General features: G+C 59.6%; 1 protein-coding gene across 12 annotated transcripts in view; it reads left to right on the forward strand.

The window, feature by feature from the left end:
• Positions 1–14,905, forward strand: part of SEC16A (SEC16 homolog A, endoplasmic reticulum export factor) — a 33,714-nt gene that overhangs the window by 10,110 nt on the left and 8,699 nt on the right. For 9 of the 12 annotated variants that reach the window (XM_047830039.1, XM_047830036.1, XM_047830037.1 and 6 more), the window contains exons 3-21: positions 393–532; positions 2,959–3,056; positions 4,400–4,526; positions 5,045–5,216; positions 5,306–5,471; positions 6,346–6,488; positions 7,045–7,106; positions 7,215–7,353; positions 7,760–8,005; positions 9,037–9,134; positions 9,537–9,618; positions 9,830–9,947; positions 10,130–10,241; positions 10,406–10,511; positions 11,160–11,300; positions 12,273–12,386; positions 12,640–12,817; positions 13,307–13,552; positions 13,974–14,056. In XM_047830039.1, coding sequence (XP_047685995.1) covers positions 393–532; positions 2,959–3,056; positions 4,400–4,526; positions 5,045–5,216; positions 5,306–5,471; positions 6,346–6,488; positions 7,045–7,106; positions 7,215–7,353; positions 7,760–8,005; positions 9,037–9,134; positions 9,537–9,618; positions 9,830–9,947; positions 10,130–10,241; positions 10,406–10,511; positions 11,160–11,300; positions 12,273–12,386; positions 12,640–12,817; positions 13,307–13,552; positions 13,974–14,056 — 2,571 coding nt within the window. The remainder of the gene's footprint in view (positions 1–392; positions 533–2,958; positions 3,057–4,399; positions 4,527–5,044; positions 5,217–5,305; positions 5,472–6,345; positions 6,489–7,044; positions 7,107–7,214; positions 7,354–7,759; positions 8,006–9,036; positions 9,135–9,536; positions 9,619–9,829; positions 9,948–10,129; positions 10,242–10,405; positions 10,512–11,159; positions 11,301–12,272; positions 12,387–12,639; positions 12,818–13,306; positions 13,553–13,973; positions 14,057–14,905) is intronic. The other 3 variants (XM_047830046.1, XM_047830043.1, XM_047830040.1) reach the window with 1 other exon arrangement.

Raw genomic sequence — 14,905 nt, forward strand, 5'->3', positions numbered from 1 at the left:
CTTTGAGGCTGCGTGTAGCTCCGGGACCCATTCAGGTGGAACCCTGGATATTTTGCCTGGAACCCTGGAGATGATGTGTGAAACAAGGACACGAACCCAGGGAGTCCTAGCACCTCCGCGGCAGAGCCGTCTGGAGTCTCCACGGCCCCTCGGGGGCTGCCTGCTGACACGGCGGCCATCTCCTGAGCAGGACCAGGGCAGTCCCTTTTAGGAAGATCCTGCTGCCCGTCTGTGGCTGTGGATTTCAATTTGTAGGTTTTCTCTTCTGCACGAGGGAAGCCCCACGTCCGGTGCTCCTGGAGGGCCGTCACCAGCGCCATTTAGAGCTAGCGCCAGTTGCTTGACGGGTGGCTCTTCACCGATGTCTAACGTTGCGCAAACCCTTCTTCCAGCAGGACGTCTATGGCCTGTATGAGCCCAGATACAGGTCCTACGACAGCGCGGTGTCCGCCTACGCTGAGAGCTACCGCTGCCCCGAGCCCGAGCGGCCCAGCTCCCGGGCAAGTCACTGCTCGGACCGGCCACCTGCCAGGTGATTGACGTTCGTGTTGCTGGCTGTGGTGGTAACTTCCCGATCTGAAAACATTAGACAAACCTGTTTTCTCCTGTGCTTATGTTTAAGCAGCACGGGCAGAGCACAGGAGCACTTTGAAACGGAACAAAGCCCTCCCTTGCAGCCATGCCGTGCTGTCAGCCAGCACTGGGTCGGGCCAGACCCTCTGCGGGGTCCTCCCTGGGCCAGGGGATCATCCAGCCACCACCGAGGCGCACACGCGGCTCAGGCATTTTGCTGACCGGGTGTTCAGGGCCCTAAGGCTGTTCCCTGCTACTGACCACAGTGGTGTGGAGTCGTAGGCCAGGCAGGCTGGGGCCAGGACCCCTGCCCACCTCCTTTTCCTAACATTGCATCTGTGCTGGAAGGCCCCACACACGTCTATCACGCTACCCTCCTCCGCTGAGTGAGCACGTCCCAGCTCTGTGATTACAGATGAGGGATTTTGAAAGAGCCTTGGCGTCATGCCTTCCTGCCAAGTAGGAATGGAAGCAGGTCACAGCCTCCCGCTCAGAGACATAGGGAGAGCTGGGACGGTGCGGCGGGCGCACCGCCTGCGTTCCAGCACCTTCCCCTGCACCTGCTTGTCGTCAGGTGGAGGAGTGACGTGTTACGGGTGTAGGTTTTGTTACAAGGCCACACGGCTTCTTGAACTCTAATAGAGGAAGTCTGATCCCCCATGAATTTGCATGTGCGCTGCTTTCCAAAATCGCGGGATCCAGTCTCTGGCTCTTTGTCTTTGTTGGCTCGTCTGGAGACAGGGCTCTGTCTCTGTGAGCCTCTGCCTGTTCGGCCGGCCGCTCTCAGTCCATTGCTGGCCTGCACGTAGCCCAGACTTCTGGGGGCTTTGTGGGGGAAAGCTCCCGAGGTTTCAGCTCCTGTGCAGCACCTGGGAAGTAAGGCTCGAAGTGAAAATAAGGGAAAGCATCCGGTAGGTGTTTCTGGAACCCTCTAGGAGACCGGGGAGGGTGGAGGAGGGTGCAGCCAGGGCGCATCTTGCCGTTCCAGCATCCTGTCCTTTTGGCCACCTGCGAGTTAATGTGCATTCCAAGAGGCCAAAGGTGGCTCCGTGCTGTTGAGAAGTGCCCCAGCCAGGAGCGAGGCCAGGTCGCACGTCAGTGGCTCTGTCACCTGTCTGGCAGTGTTTCTGTGCTCTAAATGTCATCACCACTCATGTGACAGCTCTGGAGAGCAGCCCGGCCTTTCTGCCCCGCTTTGGTTGGGGGTGTGTGTCCACGTCCGCACGTGTGTGTTCTTGAGGATGTGGGTCCGTGTCTGCACTTGGGGACGTGTGTCTGTGTCTGTGTCCGTGCTTGTGGATGCGTGTCCGTGCTTGTGTGCGTCAGTCTCATGCCTGGTGTGATCACGTACCTGCAGGAACTGCTTGAGGTGGGAACAAGTCCTTCGTTTTTGTGACTGTGTCTTTGCTGATGGGCGAACGGGCTCGGTTGGCGAGGGCAGCCAGGAGGTGGCGTGGTCGTGGCTCTGCGCCGTGTCACATCTCTGTTCCGAGCCCACCGCTGGCGTGTGCAGCGGCCCCCCGCTCTGCAGATGGGTGGGGTCTAGAGGGCTGTCCTCCAAGGCCCTCGGAAAGGGGCCTCGTTCCCACAGCTGAGCCGTGAGAGCGGGTTCCGGACTGGAGGACCGAGTGCGGCTCACCGGCAGTCTCCGTCCCAGGAGCTGTGCCGGCCAAGCCCCCCGGCTCAGCTGAGTGAGACGTTCCTGAAGGGGCATGGGAAGAGTCACATTTCAAAAATCAAATATCGTCTAAGGCTCGTTAGTAAGAGACGAAACCGCTAATGGGCCATTCTAAGAACCTTACTGCCCAGAAGGTCTGACGCGTGACCTCGCCAAGTTCTGCTTATCTGGCGACAAGAGACTCGTGGCGGGGTCTGTGAGGCCAGCCTCCATCAGACACAATTCAGGCGTCTTGCGGTCAGGTTTAAGAGCAGACTCGAGGGGCCGAGGCAGCCGCAGCCCTGCGCCTGGGTGCGGACCCTCACCCGTCCCGAGCACACGGCACGCGGTCTGCGCCGAGGGTACCGAAGTCGGCGTTAGGTTGGTTTTGACAGCTCAGTGCTCTCTGCTTCCGCTCGGGGTTGATGACCGGAAACTTGAGAGCCTGTTTGAGTGTCGCCGTGTGGGATGTGGCACTGAGCAGGCAGAAGGCGGTCAGTTCTCTTACGTTTGTGGCACTTAGGTAGTTACTTGGGGAGGTGAATTGTGGCTGTGTGGCAGGGAATCTTACCCCATCGTCGTTACTGATTTTCTCATTATGATTTTTTCGCCACGTGTCTTGCCGCACGCCTGACGCTCTGGGGGTAACGTGTGCTGACTGACGTCTTGTCGTATCCTGAGGAGGAAGTGGGAAAATTGTTTTGTAACGACATCGTGTGTGTTTTCAGGCAAGGCTATCCTGAAGGTTACTACAACTCCAAAAGCGGATGGAGCAGCCACAGTGATTACTATGCAGGTTACTACTCCAGCCAGTATGACTACGGAGGTAGGTTCACAAGCGCAGATGGCCGGCCGCTGGCGGAACCGCGTCCAGACCACTAGTGCGGCCGGTGCGAGGCAGTGTCCTCTGGCCATTTCTTACGAGGCCCTCCATTCCATTGCTCTCTTTAGGTTTCTAATCCAAGAGCCAAAGTGGTGGAAGATAAGCCGCACTCGGGAATAATTATGCTGCCGTATTTGTTTAGAAATTACATCTTAATTATAGCAGTTACAGCAGTAACGTATCTTTATCACGTTAGTAGTTTCCTATGATTTTCTAGCAAAGCGTGATTGTGAGTAGTTCCAGGATGGCCTTGGTCCTGCGTATTTATTTAAGTCGATGAAAAGAAATAAAATGGGAAACCAGCTTCTGGGGTCACACTGGCCCCGTGTGGCATACTGGTGGCCTCCTGTGGCCGCCCTCCCGCCACGGTGCAGGCATCAGATGTCCTCACTGCATACGCCCGGAGCTGCCTTCCCATCTTGACACTCTGCCATTGGGCGGGGTGCTCATCTCAGCGACACGTCCCCCTGGCGGTCCTGCTGGTCACTGCTGCCTGGCTGTGACCTGTGCTTAGCTGCAGGGGAGGGTCCCGGGCCCACTGTCCCTTGGTTGTCCCGCTTCCCCCAGGCCTCTTTCCCATTTACGTTGGTGTCATTTTACATATAAATTTTGCTCGTAGCTGCCAAAAATGGTACATCTAGGTTATAATGTTAATGTATTTTTTAAAAAGTGTTTATTTATTTTGAGAGAGAGGAAGAGAGAGCACGAGTGGGCAGGGGCAGAGAGAGGGAGAGGGAGAGAGAGAGAGAGAGAGAGAGAGAGAGAGAGAGAGAAAATCCCAAGCAGGCTCCACATTGTCAGTGCAGGGCCCCGTGTGGGGCTCGATCTCATGAACCAGGAGATCATGACTTGAGCCGAAATCAAGAGTTGGATGCTCAACCGACTGAGCCACGCAGGCGCTTTAAGTAATGTTTTAGTTTGGATCATTTCTTAAAACTCTCTGAACTACGTCAGAAGCCACATAAGGAAAATGTATGGTCGCAGAATTAAGTACCAAAAGACAGTAACTACGAACAGGGTTTTTTTAGGTTTTTATTTTTTTAAATCACCCGTGTTGAGAGAAACCCGGTGAGTGTTACGTGGTGTCGGTACAGGCAAGACGTGCCCGGGTCCTCGGCCTAACAGCTAACACTCTCCTAGGTCATGCTGATTTGGGGGAGGAAAGTTTGGTTCCTCTGAGATCCTCGAGGCGTCCTTCAGTCTGGGGTGGTGTGGTTTCTCTAGCCAGGGCGGGAGGCGTGTCTTGCTTTGCCTGTTGTAATAAACGTTTAATGCCCTGCTCACAGATGCGGGCCGCTGGGACCGATACCACTATGGCTCCAGATTCAGGGACCCCCGCGCCTGTGACCGGAGGTATTGGTATGATGCGGAATACGATCCGTACCGGAAAGAAAACTACACTTACGGGGACAGGTTGGTACGACGCGCGTCGGTAAGGAGGGTTGCTCGACTCTGCTCTCACGTCTGTCGTATTTATCGGAAAGCTACGCTTGTGCTTGGGACCCTGAGCAGCAGCTGACGTTGGGGTCCCTGTCTGAAGGACAAAGATGAACAGGCCCTCCTGGCAGTTCCCGCTTGCGTTGTTGGGTGGGGGGGGGCGTTGAGAACTGGCCTGGGGGCGGCGCCAGGAGTCGGCCCCTCCTCTTCCTGGTCCGGGAAAGGCATGGCCGCACGCAGGTGCGCTTGTGGCCTGTTTCTCCAAATCTGAAGGCGAAGGTGGGGTCTGAATTTGGGCTTGGGATGTGGCCACTCCGCCCAAGGGTAGGCTCCCACTGGTCGTCTGAGGGTCAAGACCCCGGATGGTGAGCCGGCACCCAGCAACAGGGTGGCGACGACACGGCGGGACCTCGCTGCCGTGTAGCAGAGGGCCGTTGTCCTGGAGCCCCCTCCCCACACTTCCCTCTCCTCGCCTCTGCTCCCGCTCTCTCCAGGCCCGAGAGGTATGATGACCCCTGGAGGTACGACCCTCGCTTCACTGGCAGTTTTGACGACGACCCTGAGCCCCACAGGGACCCTTACGGGGAGGAGGCGGACAGACGCAGCGTGCACAGCGAGCGCTCCGCACAGAGTCTGCGCAGCAGCCTCAGCTCCCGCTCGCGCCAGGTGGGCCCCCCCCTTCCCGTATTCGACCGCGTGTCTGAGTCTCCCGAGCTCCCAGGAGCTGATTGGTCCCGTCTGCTCTGTTTCCTCAGAGTCAGGTTTACAGAAATCACGGCATGACTGCTGCTTCCTACGAGGCCCCGCCTCCCCCAGACTCCTTGCCCGGAGATTATGCCTACGGCAACAATTTTGGCAGCGTCCAGGGCTTCGCGGAGTACGGTTACCCTGCCGAAGCCGGCTGGCCCGCGACGGAGCAAGGTGTGTGTGTGGTGGGGGCCGAGGCGCTCCTGGCCGTGGAGGGACGTCCGGTCACTCTGCCGGGGCGGCCTCACGAGCCCGGGGCGACAGAGGGAGTGAATTTCAGCTCTGATGGGAACTGGCGGTGCCTGGCCTGGTTGTCTCTGCAGGGCAAGGACTGCCGTGAGTCACAGAGCTTGTCACGGGGGCTGGTGCCATCCCTCGGACTCAGACCTGAGAGCAGCCCAGTCTGTCCGTGGTGCCCACGCCGGTGTGGCTCCGAGTACAGGCTCCCCGCCAGGTTCTTAGGCGCAACTGCCCTGTGCTCCCCGGTGCTGGCTGCTTGGGTGTGGGAAACTCCTAACTCCCCTTGAAAACCTGCGTGGACTTGTCACCTGTGCCACAGTCTCGACTCCTCCCTGAGACACTGGATCGAATGCTGTCCCCTGGAGAAGTGCAGACGTGGGCGTCGGACCCTCCAGGGCGACGCTCCAGTGAAGATCTCTGTCCTCAGTCCCCTTGTCGACCCCTGCGCCGCTCACCGTCAGGGTTAGGGTTAGGTGTGGAGGCTCTGGGGGCGTCCGAGCAGCTGGAAGCCCGACGCTCCTCGCGAGTGACACTCGCTCCACGCACGCGGCTGTTTCAAAGGAGTTCTCTTTTCAGAAGAGAGTAGCCGTCGTGTCTAATGACCGAAACGCTTTTCTGACACACACCTAAGTTCTCCTTTCTGGGAGGACGTCTAACCAAAACACCTTCCGGTTGGAAGCCGGGTCGCCACGACCAGTCTGACCTGTGACTCCAGCCACGTGGGCGTCGTGAAATTCTGTGCTGTTGGTCTAGTTCAGAAGCACCACAGGGTGACAGGCTGTTTCTTTTTCGCTTTATTTAAACGTAGCTCCGTCAAGACCAGCCTCTCCTGAGAAATTCTCAGTGCCTCACGTCTGTGCCAGGTTTGGTCCTGGGGGTCAGCTCATTAAAGTGATTCCAAATCTGCCTTCAGAAGGACAGCCCGCGCTGGTCGAGATCCACAGCATGGAGGTAATTCCGTGAGTAGAAATTGCACCTCGCAGGACTGCCCTTGAAGAAGTGACCTTGCAAAGCGTTTCTCTGCACACGTCTTCGATCCGCAGATGTTTCTGTTGCGTTGGGTCATGTCAGTTTCCTCTCAGAGATCAGCATTTCAAGCGTCTGCGTTGGGGGTCACGGCAGACTTGGTTTTATGGCATATTCACTTTCTGTCTTCATTGGCATTTCTGGTTCAGCAGGGAGGCCTCTTACTGGTGAATGTGGGTTACGGGGAGAGGCGCTGGGGTGCAGGAGGCTGGGGGGGCGGCGCCCTCTTCTGCGGCCCTGGCAGGCCTCTTCTGTGCACGTTAGGGCCCCACTTCGGAGTTTGAGGGGAGGCGTGGTTCCCACTCCCTCAAGGAGAGCTTGAAAGTCACTGTTGTAAACCAAATGTGCCCGCGCCCTGTGACGGAGGGGCAGCCACCCCCCGGGTGGCGTCGACCGCTTGGTGCGCCTGTGCGGCCGGCAGACCTGCCCCTGAGCTGCTGTCTCTCTCCACCCCCGCCCCGCCCCGCCCTGGTGCCACCAGACCTTGCTGCAGCACACGCCGGACCAGGAGGAGATGCGCTTGTTCCCGGGACCGCTCGGCAAGTACGTCCCCGTCGGAGCGCCCCGCGATGTCTGTCCGGAGGCGGTTGCTGCGCTCGGCCTCGCGGATGCGAGGTGTCGCTGTTCATCGAGTGTGTGTTCTTTTTTCAGAGGTGACACCCATAAAGTGGATGTTATTAATTTTGCACAGAACAAAGCTACGAAATGTTTGCAGAATGAAAATTTAATTGACAAGGAGTCTGCCAGTCTCCTTTGGAATTTCATTGTTCTCTTGTGCAGGCAGAACGGGGTAAGTTTCTCGCGGGCCCCTGCCTCGGTCCCCCCGCCCCCCGAGGAGTTGGGCGGGGTTTCTTTTCGGGCTGTGCTCCGCGAAGCGGGGTCACCGTCCAGGGGCTCACGCAGGAAGAGCTTCCTAGCAGTGATTTGGGGAAGTGGAATTCAGGGCCGTGTGGTTTGGGGCAAAGGGAGGTGTGGGTCCACCTTTCTGTCGGCCTACCAGGCAGTCTGTGGTCTGCCCATCCTGCCCCTGGCCGTGTCACGGGCGGCGCTCTGTGCCCCTGGGAGTAGAGCGTGCACGCCTGAGGAGTCCTGCCCGGGGCCTCGCCTGATGACGAGCGGGAGTGTCCTGTCACCCCGGCAGTGAGTTCTGTTTGTGGTAAAGCCTTCCGTTCTTCTTGCCCCCGTGGCCCTCGCAGACCGTGGTGGGAACAGACATCGCGGAACTTCTGTTACGAGACCACCGAACGGCATGGCTTCCTGGGAAGTCACCCAACGAGGCCAACCTGATTGATTTTACTAACGAGGCGGTGGGACAAGCGGAGGAGGAGGAGTCCGGGGAGGCCCAGCTCTCGTTCCTCACCGACAGCCACGCGGCCGCCACCGGCACTCTCGAGAAAGAAACAGAGAGGTTCCGAGAGCTGCTGCTCTACGGACGCAAGAAGGTGAGCGGGGCGGGGGGTGTCCCGGGGCACAGGGCACGGCCCAGGGGCGCGGCCCCGCTCTTGGGCGCGCCGGGGACGCCGCCGTCCCGTGTGGTGTTGGTACGTCCTCTCGCGTCAGTGGGGACTTTCTTCCGAGGGTTGTGGGGTCGGCGACCTGCGAGTGCGCTTTTCAGTCACTGGGCAAATAGATGAATTTCCCGTGCTCAGGCCTGTCGTGTGCGGGTCTCGGGGCCGAGCCGAGCACGAGACAGAAATTACACCATCCTCCCCGGTGAGGCGGGAGCCGGGGGCCGGTGGGGAGCCGATCACAATATGCAGAGCCGTTGGAGGCTCGCCGGGACCAGGCAGACTGCGGGGAGGGCCGCGCGGGCGCCCTGGTGGCGGGGGGTCTCCCAGGCCGGCGGTTCGGGGCACTCCGACGTCGTGATCCGCTCCGAAAGCTCGTGTGTGATAACTAAACGGTCTTCACGTGGACATCTTCCGACCGGTTGAAATTGTAAAGTCTGTCCGGTTTGCCTCCCGTTTACCTGTACCGCAACGTGTTTGTCGCCCGAAGGTGTCCTCTGAGTCGTGCCCCGGGTGACTTTGGGTAAGGGAAAGTCTGCCTTAGGAAAGGCTCTGTGCGCGTCGAGATGACATTCGTGGCCTCGTGCCGCGTTCTGGAACGGGGATGCGATCCCTGTGGTGTGTCCCACGGGGGAAGCGATGGTTTGGGGGTGGCGGTACCCCGTCTCGGTTGCCCCGGTTGCTGATCGGCGTGTGTGTTCTCCATGCTGCTAGTAGATGACAAAGCGAGATGTGTATTCGCCAGCTGCTACCACAGGGACTTTGCGGCTGGGGCACGTGTGAAAAGTGGGCTTCGTTTCTGAACCGGAGCTGTGCGGGCAGACCTTCGAGTCGCGCGTTCCTTGGCGTGCCCTCTGCTCTGCCCGCCCCCAGCGGTGCCTGACGACACGCGGGCCGCCGCGCCCGCTTGCTTGTGTCGGGGAGATTGTTCTGATAACTCAGGTAACCCCGACAACACTTTGCAGGATGCTTTGGAATCCGCGATGAAAAATGCCTTGTGGGGACATGCTCTGTTGCTGGCAAGCAAGATGGACAGCCGGACACACGCCCGGGTCATGACCAGGTAGAGCATCTTGCCCTGTAGACTGTCTCTGGGCGCTTCCACCCGGCCTGGTCGTGCTGCCCGGCCAGCCCTTGGAAGCACAGTGGCCTGTAGTTTTCGTCCCAGAAAGCAGGTGCCGCTGGCCCGGGCTTGCTTGGCCTTCGTCCGTGGGTTGTACCGCGAAGGGAGTTGTAGAAGTTTTTAGTGGCCGCGTAGTTCTTGTACTTTCTGTGAAACCACCACGAGATCCTGGGGCCTCGTGTCTGTTTTCAGCTCCTTAATCGAAATACGGGGACCTGTGCACTTCGCCCGGGTTAAGTGCCAGACGGCCATTAGATGGCCAAGATGAGACCAGACTTGTTTTCGTCTTTTTGTCCTCGACACAGGGCCAACTCGGCTCTTCGTCTCTTTGTATTTGCCCAGGTTCGCCAACAGTCTTCCAATCAACGACCCTCTGCAGACAGTGTACCAGCTGATGTCGGGCCGGATGCCCGCTGCGTCCACGGTCAGTGTTGAGGGGCTCGCGGGCATCTCCGCGGTCCGGCTGTCTGTCCGGGCTCGCTCCTCTGACAGATTGCGTCGCGGGCCGCGAGGCCTGCGACCCCCTGTTGGGCTGGCTCCCTCGCTGTGCTCTCTGAGCTCGCCCGTGAGAGATGAAAATGACGCGGTCTTCTGAGGAGGAGGGTTTATCTGGGTTTGCGTTTTTCTGACCTCAGTGTTGCGGAGACGAGAAGTGGGGAGATTGGAGGCCGCATCTTGCTATGATTTTGTCCAACCTGAGCAGCAGTGTGGATGTGGAGTCCAGGGCGATGACCACCATGGGCGACACGCTAGGTAGGTCAGGTGCGGGCGCGCGCGGGCCCGGAGATGGGAGAGCGCAGGACGCTCGTGTGTGGAAGCCGCCGCCGGGGTACTGAGGGCCGTTCGCGTCGTCTCTGTGGCGTTTTCCATCCACGTGTTTTGATTCCTGGGAGAACTCGGCGTCACTGGCCGCGGCCTGCTTTGTGTCTCCTCAGCTTCGAAAGGTCTCTTAGATGCTGCGCACTTCTGCTACCTCATGGCCCAGGTCGGGTTAGGGGTCTATACGAAGAAAACCGCAAAACTGGTTTTAATTGGATCGAATCACAGGTGAGGAACATAGCGGTCTCTGTTTTCCTGCAGAAGGAAAGCACCCTCCTTCAGCCCACCCAGAGACGCCGGGCGGCCCGGCAGCGGCTGCCGGCTTTGTCCTGTGGTGTGACGGGCTTCTGGGTGACCTGCTCAAGGACTAAGCTTCCCTGTTTCCTCGACAGTTTGCCGTTTTTCCAGTTTGCGACCAATGAAGCCATTCAGAGGACGGAGGCCTATGAGTATGCCCAGTCCCTCGGGGCACAGACCTGCTCCTTCCCCAACTTCCAGGTCAGCGGGGGTGGGCGGGCGGGCGGTCCGTGCCGACAAGTCTCCGACCATCGCGGGTTCGAGTCCTTGCGCAGAAAGCGATTAAGTGTTTTTGGAGATCTCGAGACACTCAAGCGTCCGTGATGCTTGAGAAGAAAGCCCTGTTGAGTTGAGGATTTTGTTTGCCTTTAAGATGTTTGTTGAGCGTTTGGTCCCCAGGACTTTGTCTGTCGGCAGCATTAAGCGTCGTGGGGAGAGTATTATCTGACCGGGGACCGTGTGGGCATAAATGTCTGTGGGGCGGAGCGAGTGGGGACGGCTGTCCCGAGCAGCCTAGTAGGCGTGTTGAAGAGAAAGATGCCCCAAGAAGCTTAGTTGTCGACTTTTCATCTGAGATACCTTGGGGGCACCTGGCTGGCTTCTCGATCTCGGGGCCGGGAGCTGGAGCCCCACGTTGGATGTAAGGGTAACTTAAAAAACGAAATCTTTAAAAAATAAATAAGCGAAAGGTGAGATCCCTCCGGGAGCAGGGTTGGTGCTGCTGGGCAGCCGCCGGGGGTGTGTGCGAGGCGCGCGAGGCGAAGCGTGAGGGTACCTCCAGCCTGGGGTGGGGTCTGGCGGGGGCGAGGGGCGGTGCCTCAGACCGCTCCGCTCGTTCACCTGCTCCAGGTGTTCAAGTTCATCTACTCCTGCCGCCTGGCGGAGATGGGGCTGGCCACGCAAGCCTTCCACTACTGCGAGGTGATCGCCAAGACCATCCTGACGCGGCCCCACGCGCACTCTCCGGTGCTCATCAGCCAGCTGGCTCAGGTGACGTCCCCTGAGCCTCCTCCCGGCGACACCGGGCTGACGGGACTCGGGAACCGAGCTGGGACCGTCGGGACTTCCTTCTTGAACGGCTTTAGCGATTTTCGTGTTCCTGCATAGGCATCCGGTGTTCTTGCGTTAGCGTAAGAACTCGTCGGCTCTCTCACCCCAGTGCAGAAACGGAGCGGTAGCTTCTAAGGAAGTTTCCCCGGGAGACTCACCGTGGGGCCCCTGAATCTGGCGGTTCACAGCATGAGCTAGCAGAGTCCAGCAGCCTGGCTTTGGGTCCTGGCTGCTCCAGGGCCGGCCCCAGCTTCTTGCTCTGTAAAACAGGGACCTCGTGACCGGCCTCCAGGAGCAGGCGAGGCTCAAACGAGACGGGGTTGCGCGTGGGGACGCCCAGCACAAGCTGCCCGCTGCGCCAGTGTTCCCCTCTCCCCGGGAGTTCCGTTCAGGAGAATGCACTCGCGCGATAACTCGGGAAAGCGTTTCATTACGAGAAGTTTTAGACGTTTACGGAAACAGAATAACGAGTCCTTCTTCCGCCAGCTTCAGCAGTGAACCCACGGCCACCTTGTTTCATCTGTCCCCGCCTCCCTCACCGTCCCTCTCCCCTTGCCGCCTGTCAGGGTGTGTGCATTTCTGGGTCCATTCAGTGTTTTGATCGGCGAAGCCAAGTCCGTGGGATCCGATGGGAGGGGCAGCAGACTCGCTACGGGGGGCGTGAGGACTGCTGGCCCCCACGCACACGGGCTGGCGGGTCTGCTAGGGCGCATTCGAGGCTCCCGGGCCCCCTTGCTGATGTCTCGGCCTCGCCAGCCGCTCCGGGGCAGGTCACGGCGCGCCTCAGAAAACCTTCCCGGGTGATGCGGCCGCCCGGTTGGGTGACGAAGATGCTTTTGTCTCTGGGTCACCCGGGTGGGCCTGTCCTCCCCGGTGGTAACGGGCTCTTCCCCCCACCCCGTGTGCGTCTAGATCGCCTCGCAGTTGCGGCTCTTCGACCCTCAGCTGAGAGAGAAGCCGGAGGAGGAGTCCTTCGTGGAGCCCGCCTGGTTGGTCCAGCTGCAGCGCGTCGAGAAGCAGGTCAAGGTGTGAGGTTTGCTTTCGGTCTCGGGAGACGCGATGTCGGAGACGGGCTGACAGGCGCGGTCCGTGTCCCCGTTTTCACATCGAGTGCGGGTGTTCGGTGTAAACGGTAGGATTTCAGAGGCGCACGGATTCCCGGGCCAGGGCCGGGGGGGGGGGGGGGGCGCTCCTGAAGCACAGACGCGGGGAGCGGGTCCCCGGGGGTTGGTGCCGCAGCGCGGGGCTGTGGGAAATGCCTGCGGTGTCTCTCCTGTAGGAGGGCGCCGCGCCGTGGAGCCTGGACGGGGCCCTCTCCCAGCGCTGCCCCAGCACGCCCAGCCCTGAGGCCGGGCAGCACGACGGCCCGGGACCCGCCCAGCCGGGCAACCCGCTGCTGGCACTGCCTGTGCCCAGCGCCGAGCGCTTCGGTCAGGGCGTGCGGCTGCTGCCTTCAGGTGAGCCCCGTGCCGCACGCGGAACATTCTCGCCCTGCCTCTCTGGGAGAGCGGAGGGGACGTGTCTTAGCTCCGCGTCAGCCTTCTCCTCTCCCTCCGCGAGGCTGTCCGTTCTCCCGGCTGTAAACATCGGCTGAGTGGGCGGGCGCCCCTTTGTCCCCCGGCGGCCGAGGCCAGGAGGACTCCGTGAACGCAGCCGCTCTCCGGGTTGTGTTGGGTCTCACTGTGGCTTAGAGCCCTTGCCCGTCATCTTTAACGACGTTCTCCCTTTGGTCCTCAAAGGGTCCCCGCGTGCTGTTTTTCCCCCAACCGCAGAGGCCCTCGCATCCCCCGCACTTTCTGTTTGGGCGCCGGGTTGTCTTAGCGCATAACGAAAGAAACGTGGCCACGCAGAATGCCGCGTGCTAAACTGTTCGGCGACCGCCCGTTCGCTTCTGCAAGTGACTGGAGTTAGCGCCAGTGACCTCAGGCTGCTGTTCGCTCTTGCAGCTCCGCCGACGCTCCCCGACAGCCAGCCGGCCCTCCCCGCCAGGGTGCCGTTGTTCCCCGTGCCACCACCCCCCGGCCCTGCGGAGCTGGGGCCTGGCTGCGGACCCCCAGGGTCTGCGCTCGGCTTTCCAGAGCCCTCTGTGCCTGAGCCCGCAGCTCTGTACCCGGGACCTGGCCTGCCAGCGGGCGCACCGTCTCTGCAGGAAAGCGAGCACCTGCCCCAGGAGGCCGGAAGCCAGGACCCAGGTGGGTCTCTGCCGCGACGCCATCCCCGGAGGCCTGGACTGGGTTTGGTGTTCAAGGAGGTGATTGGCAGAAGGGCCTTAAGTCATTTGCGCTTGAAGCGAGTTGTATCGCTTACTGTCTGCTAAGGGTCCTGGAAGTTCTAGGCGGGACGGCTGATCGAGATCCACGCTAGTCTCCCTTGTGACTTGGCCGTTGGTTAGGACGCAGAGTGTAAGCGGGTGTCCTGGTGTGGCGAGCCGGCCTTGAGGTGCGCCCGGGCTGGGACTTGCTCTGCGCTCCGATGTGGTCCTCGTGCTGTGTACTCGGGCACAGTACGGTGTAGACCCGTCTTTGAAGATGAAGCCGTTTCGAGACCATTTCCGGTCTCGGGCTCTGAGGCGCATCGCGAAGCTGCCACCGTGGCTCTCTCTTCCGTTGACAGGGCTGATGCCACAGGAGGCGCTTGGGAGAAACTTGCTTCCGGAACGGAGAGAAGATGGTTTTGGCGGAAAATTTGCTCATCTGGTACTCTCCCACTTTTTGTTTTTAAGCTGTTCGTTTTCCGTAAGCTGCGTTGATTAGGAGCCCAGACTTGTCGCTCTTTAGCCTTAAGTGGAAAGATAGTAGTGAGACTTGGGGAATTATCCTTTAAATTGCTTCTCAGTGGGAAAGCTCCTCTGAAATAACTTGGATCCTCACCATACGGAGTTGGGGAAAAGCGTTACGGAGGAAAACGCTCGTTTACCAGTGTGGTGTGGGGATCGTTACTTCGTGGAGGGAAAGTGCTCGTTTGTAATGAAACTGCACTGCTAACTTTGACTTTTCTAAATTGGAGAGCCCTACCCACTCTCTGCACCTCACTTTCTGCAGTAGAATCCCTAAAAATCTCTCTGGTCTCTTGAAACCAAGATACCGTTTTATCAGACGCGTCTGGTGTAAACACCACCTCTGTTTGCTCTCGTCTCAGCGTGGGGGTTGAGGGGGGAGCAAACGCTTTTCTACACGCTGCTCTACAGCCTTCTGGACAGAGAGCAGGCCTCTGTGGGCATGCGGTCATCGTCTAAACTTTTGTTACACGTTCCTCCACAAGAATACTCTGTTTTCGTGTAAAATGACACTCACTAATTTTGAAGATGGGGTCTTCGCTCAGCGAGAAGTATTTTCTAAACAAATAAGCCTATCTTTTAAAACGCCCCCTGCTCCGCCGTGCCCAGTCCCTTCCCTCTTCCTTGCAGCCCGGCAGTGCCCCCTGAGCTCCCGAACCCCCTTCCTGCTCCTGCAGTGCGCCTCGACAGACTGGCTGGCTAACTGCAGGCTGGGGGGCGGGGGGCAGCTGTGTGTCCCCCCCCCGCCCCCCCCCACTCTGCCCTCCTC

The sequence above is a fragment of the Prionailurus viverrinus genome, chromosome D4 (genome assembly GCF_022837055.1).
Source record: "Prionailurus viverrinus isolate Anna chromosome D4, UM_Priviv_1.0, whole genome shotgun sequence".
Taxonomy (NCBI): Eukaryota; Metazoa; Chordata; class Mammalia; order Carnivora; family Felidae; genus Prionailurus; species Prionailurus viverrinus.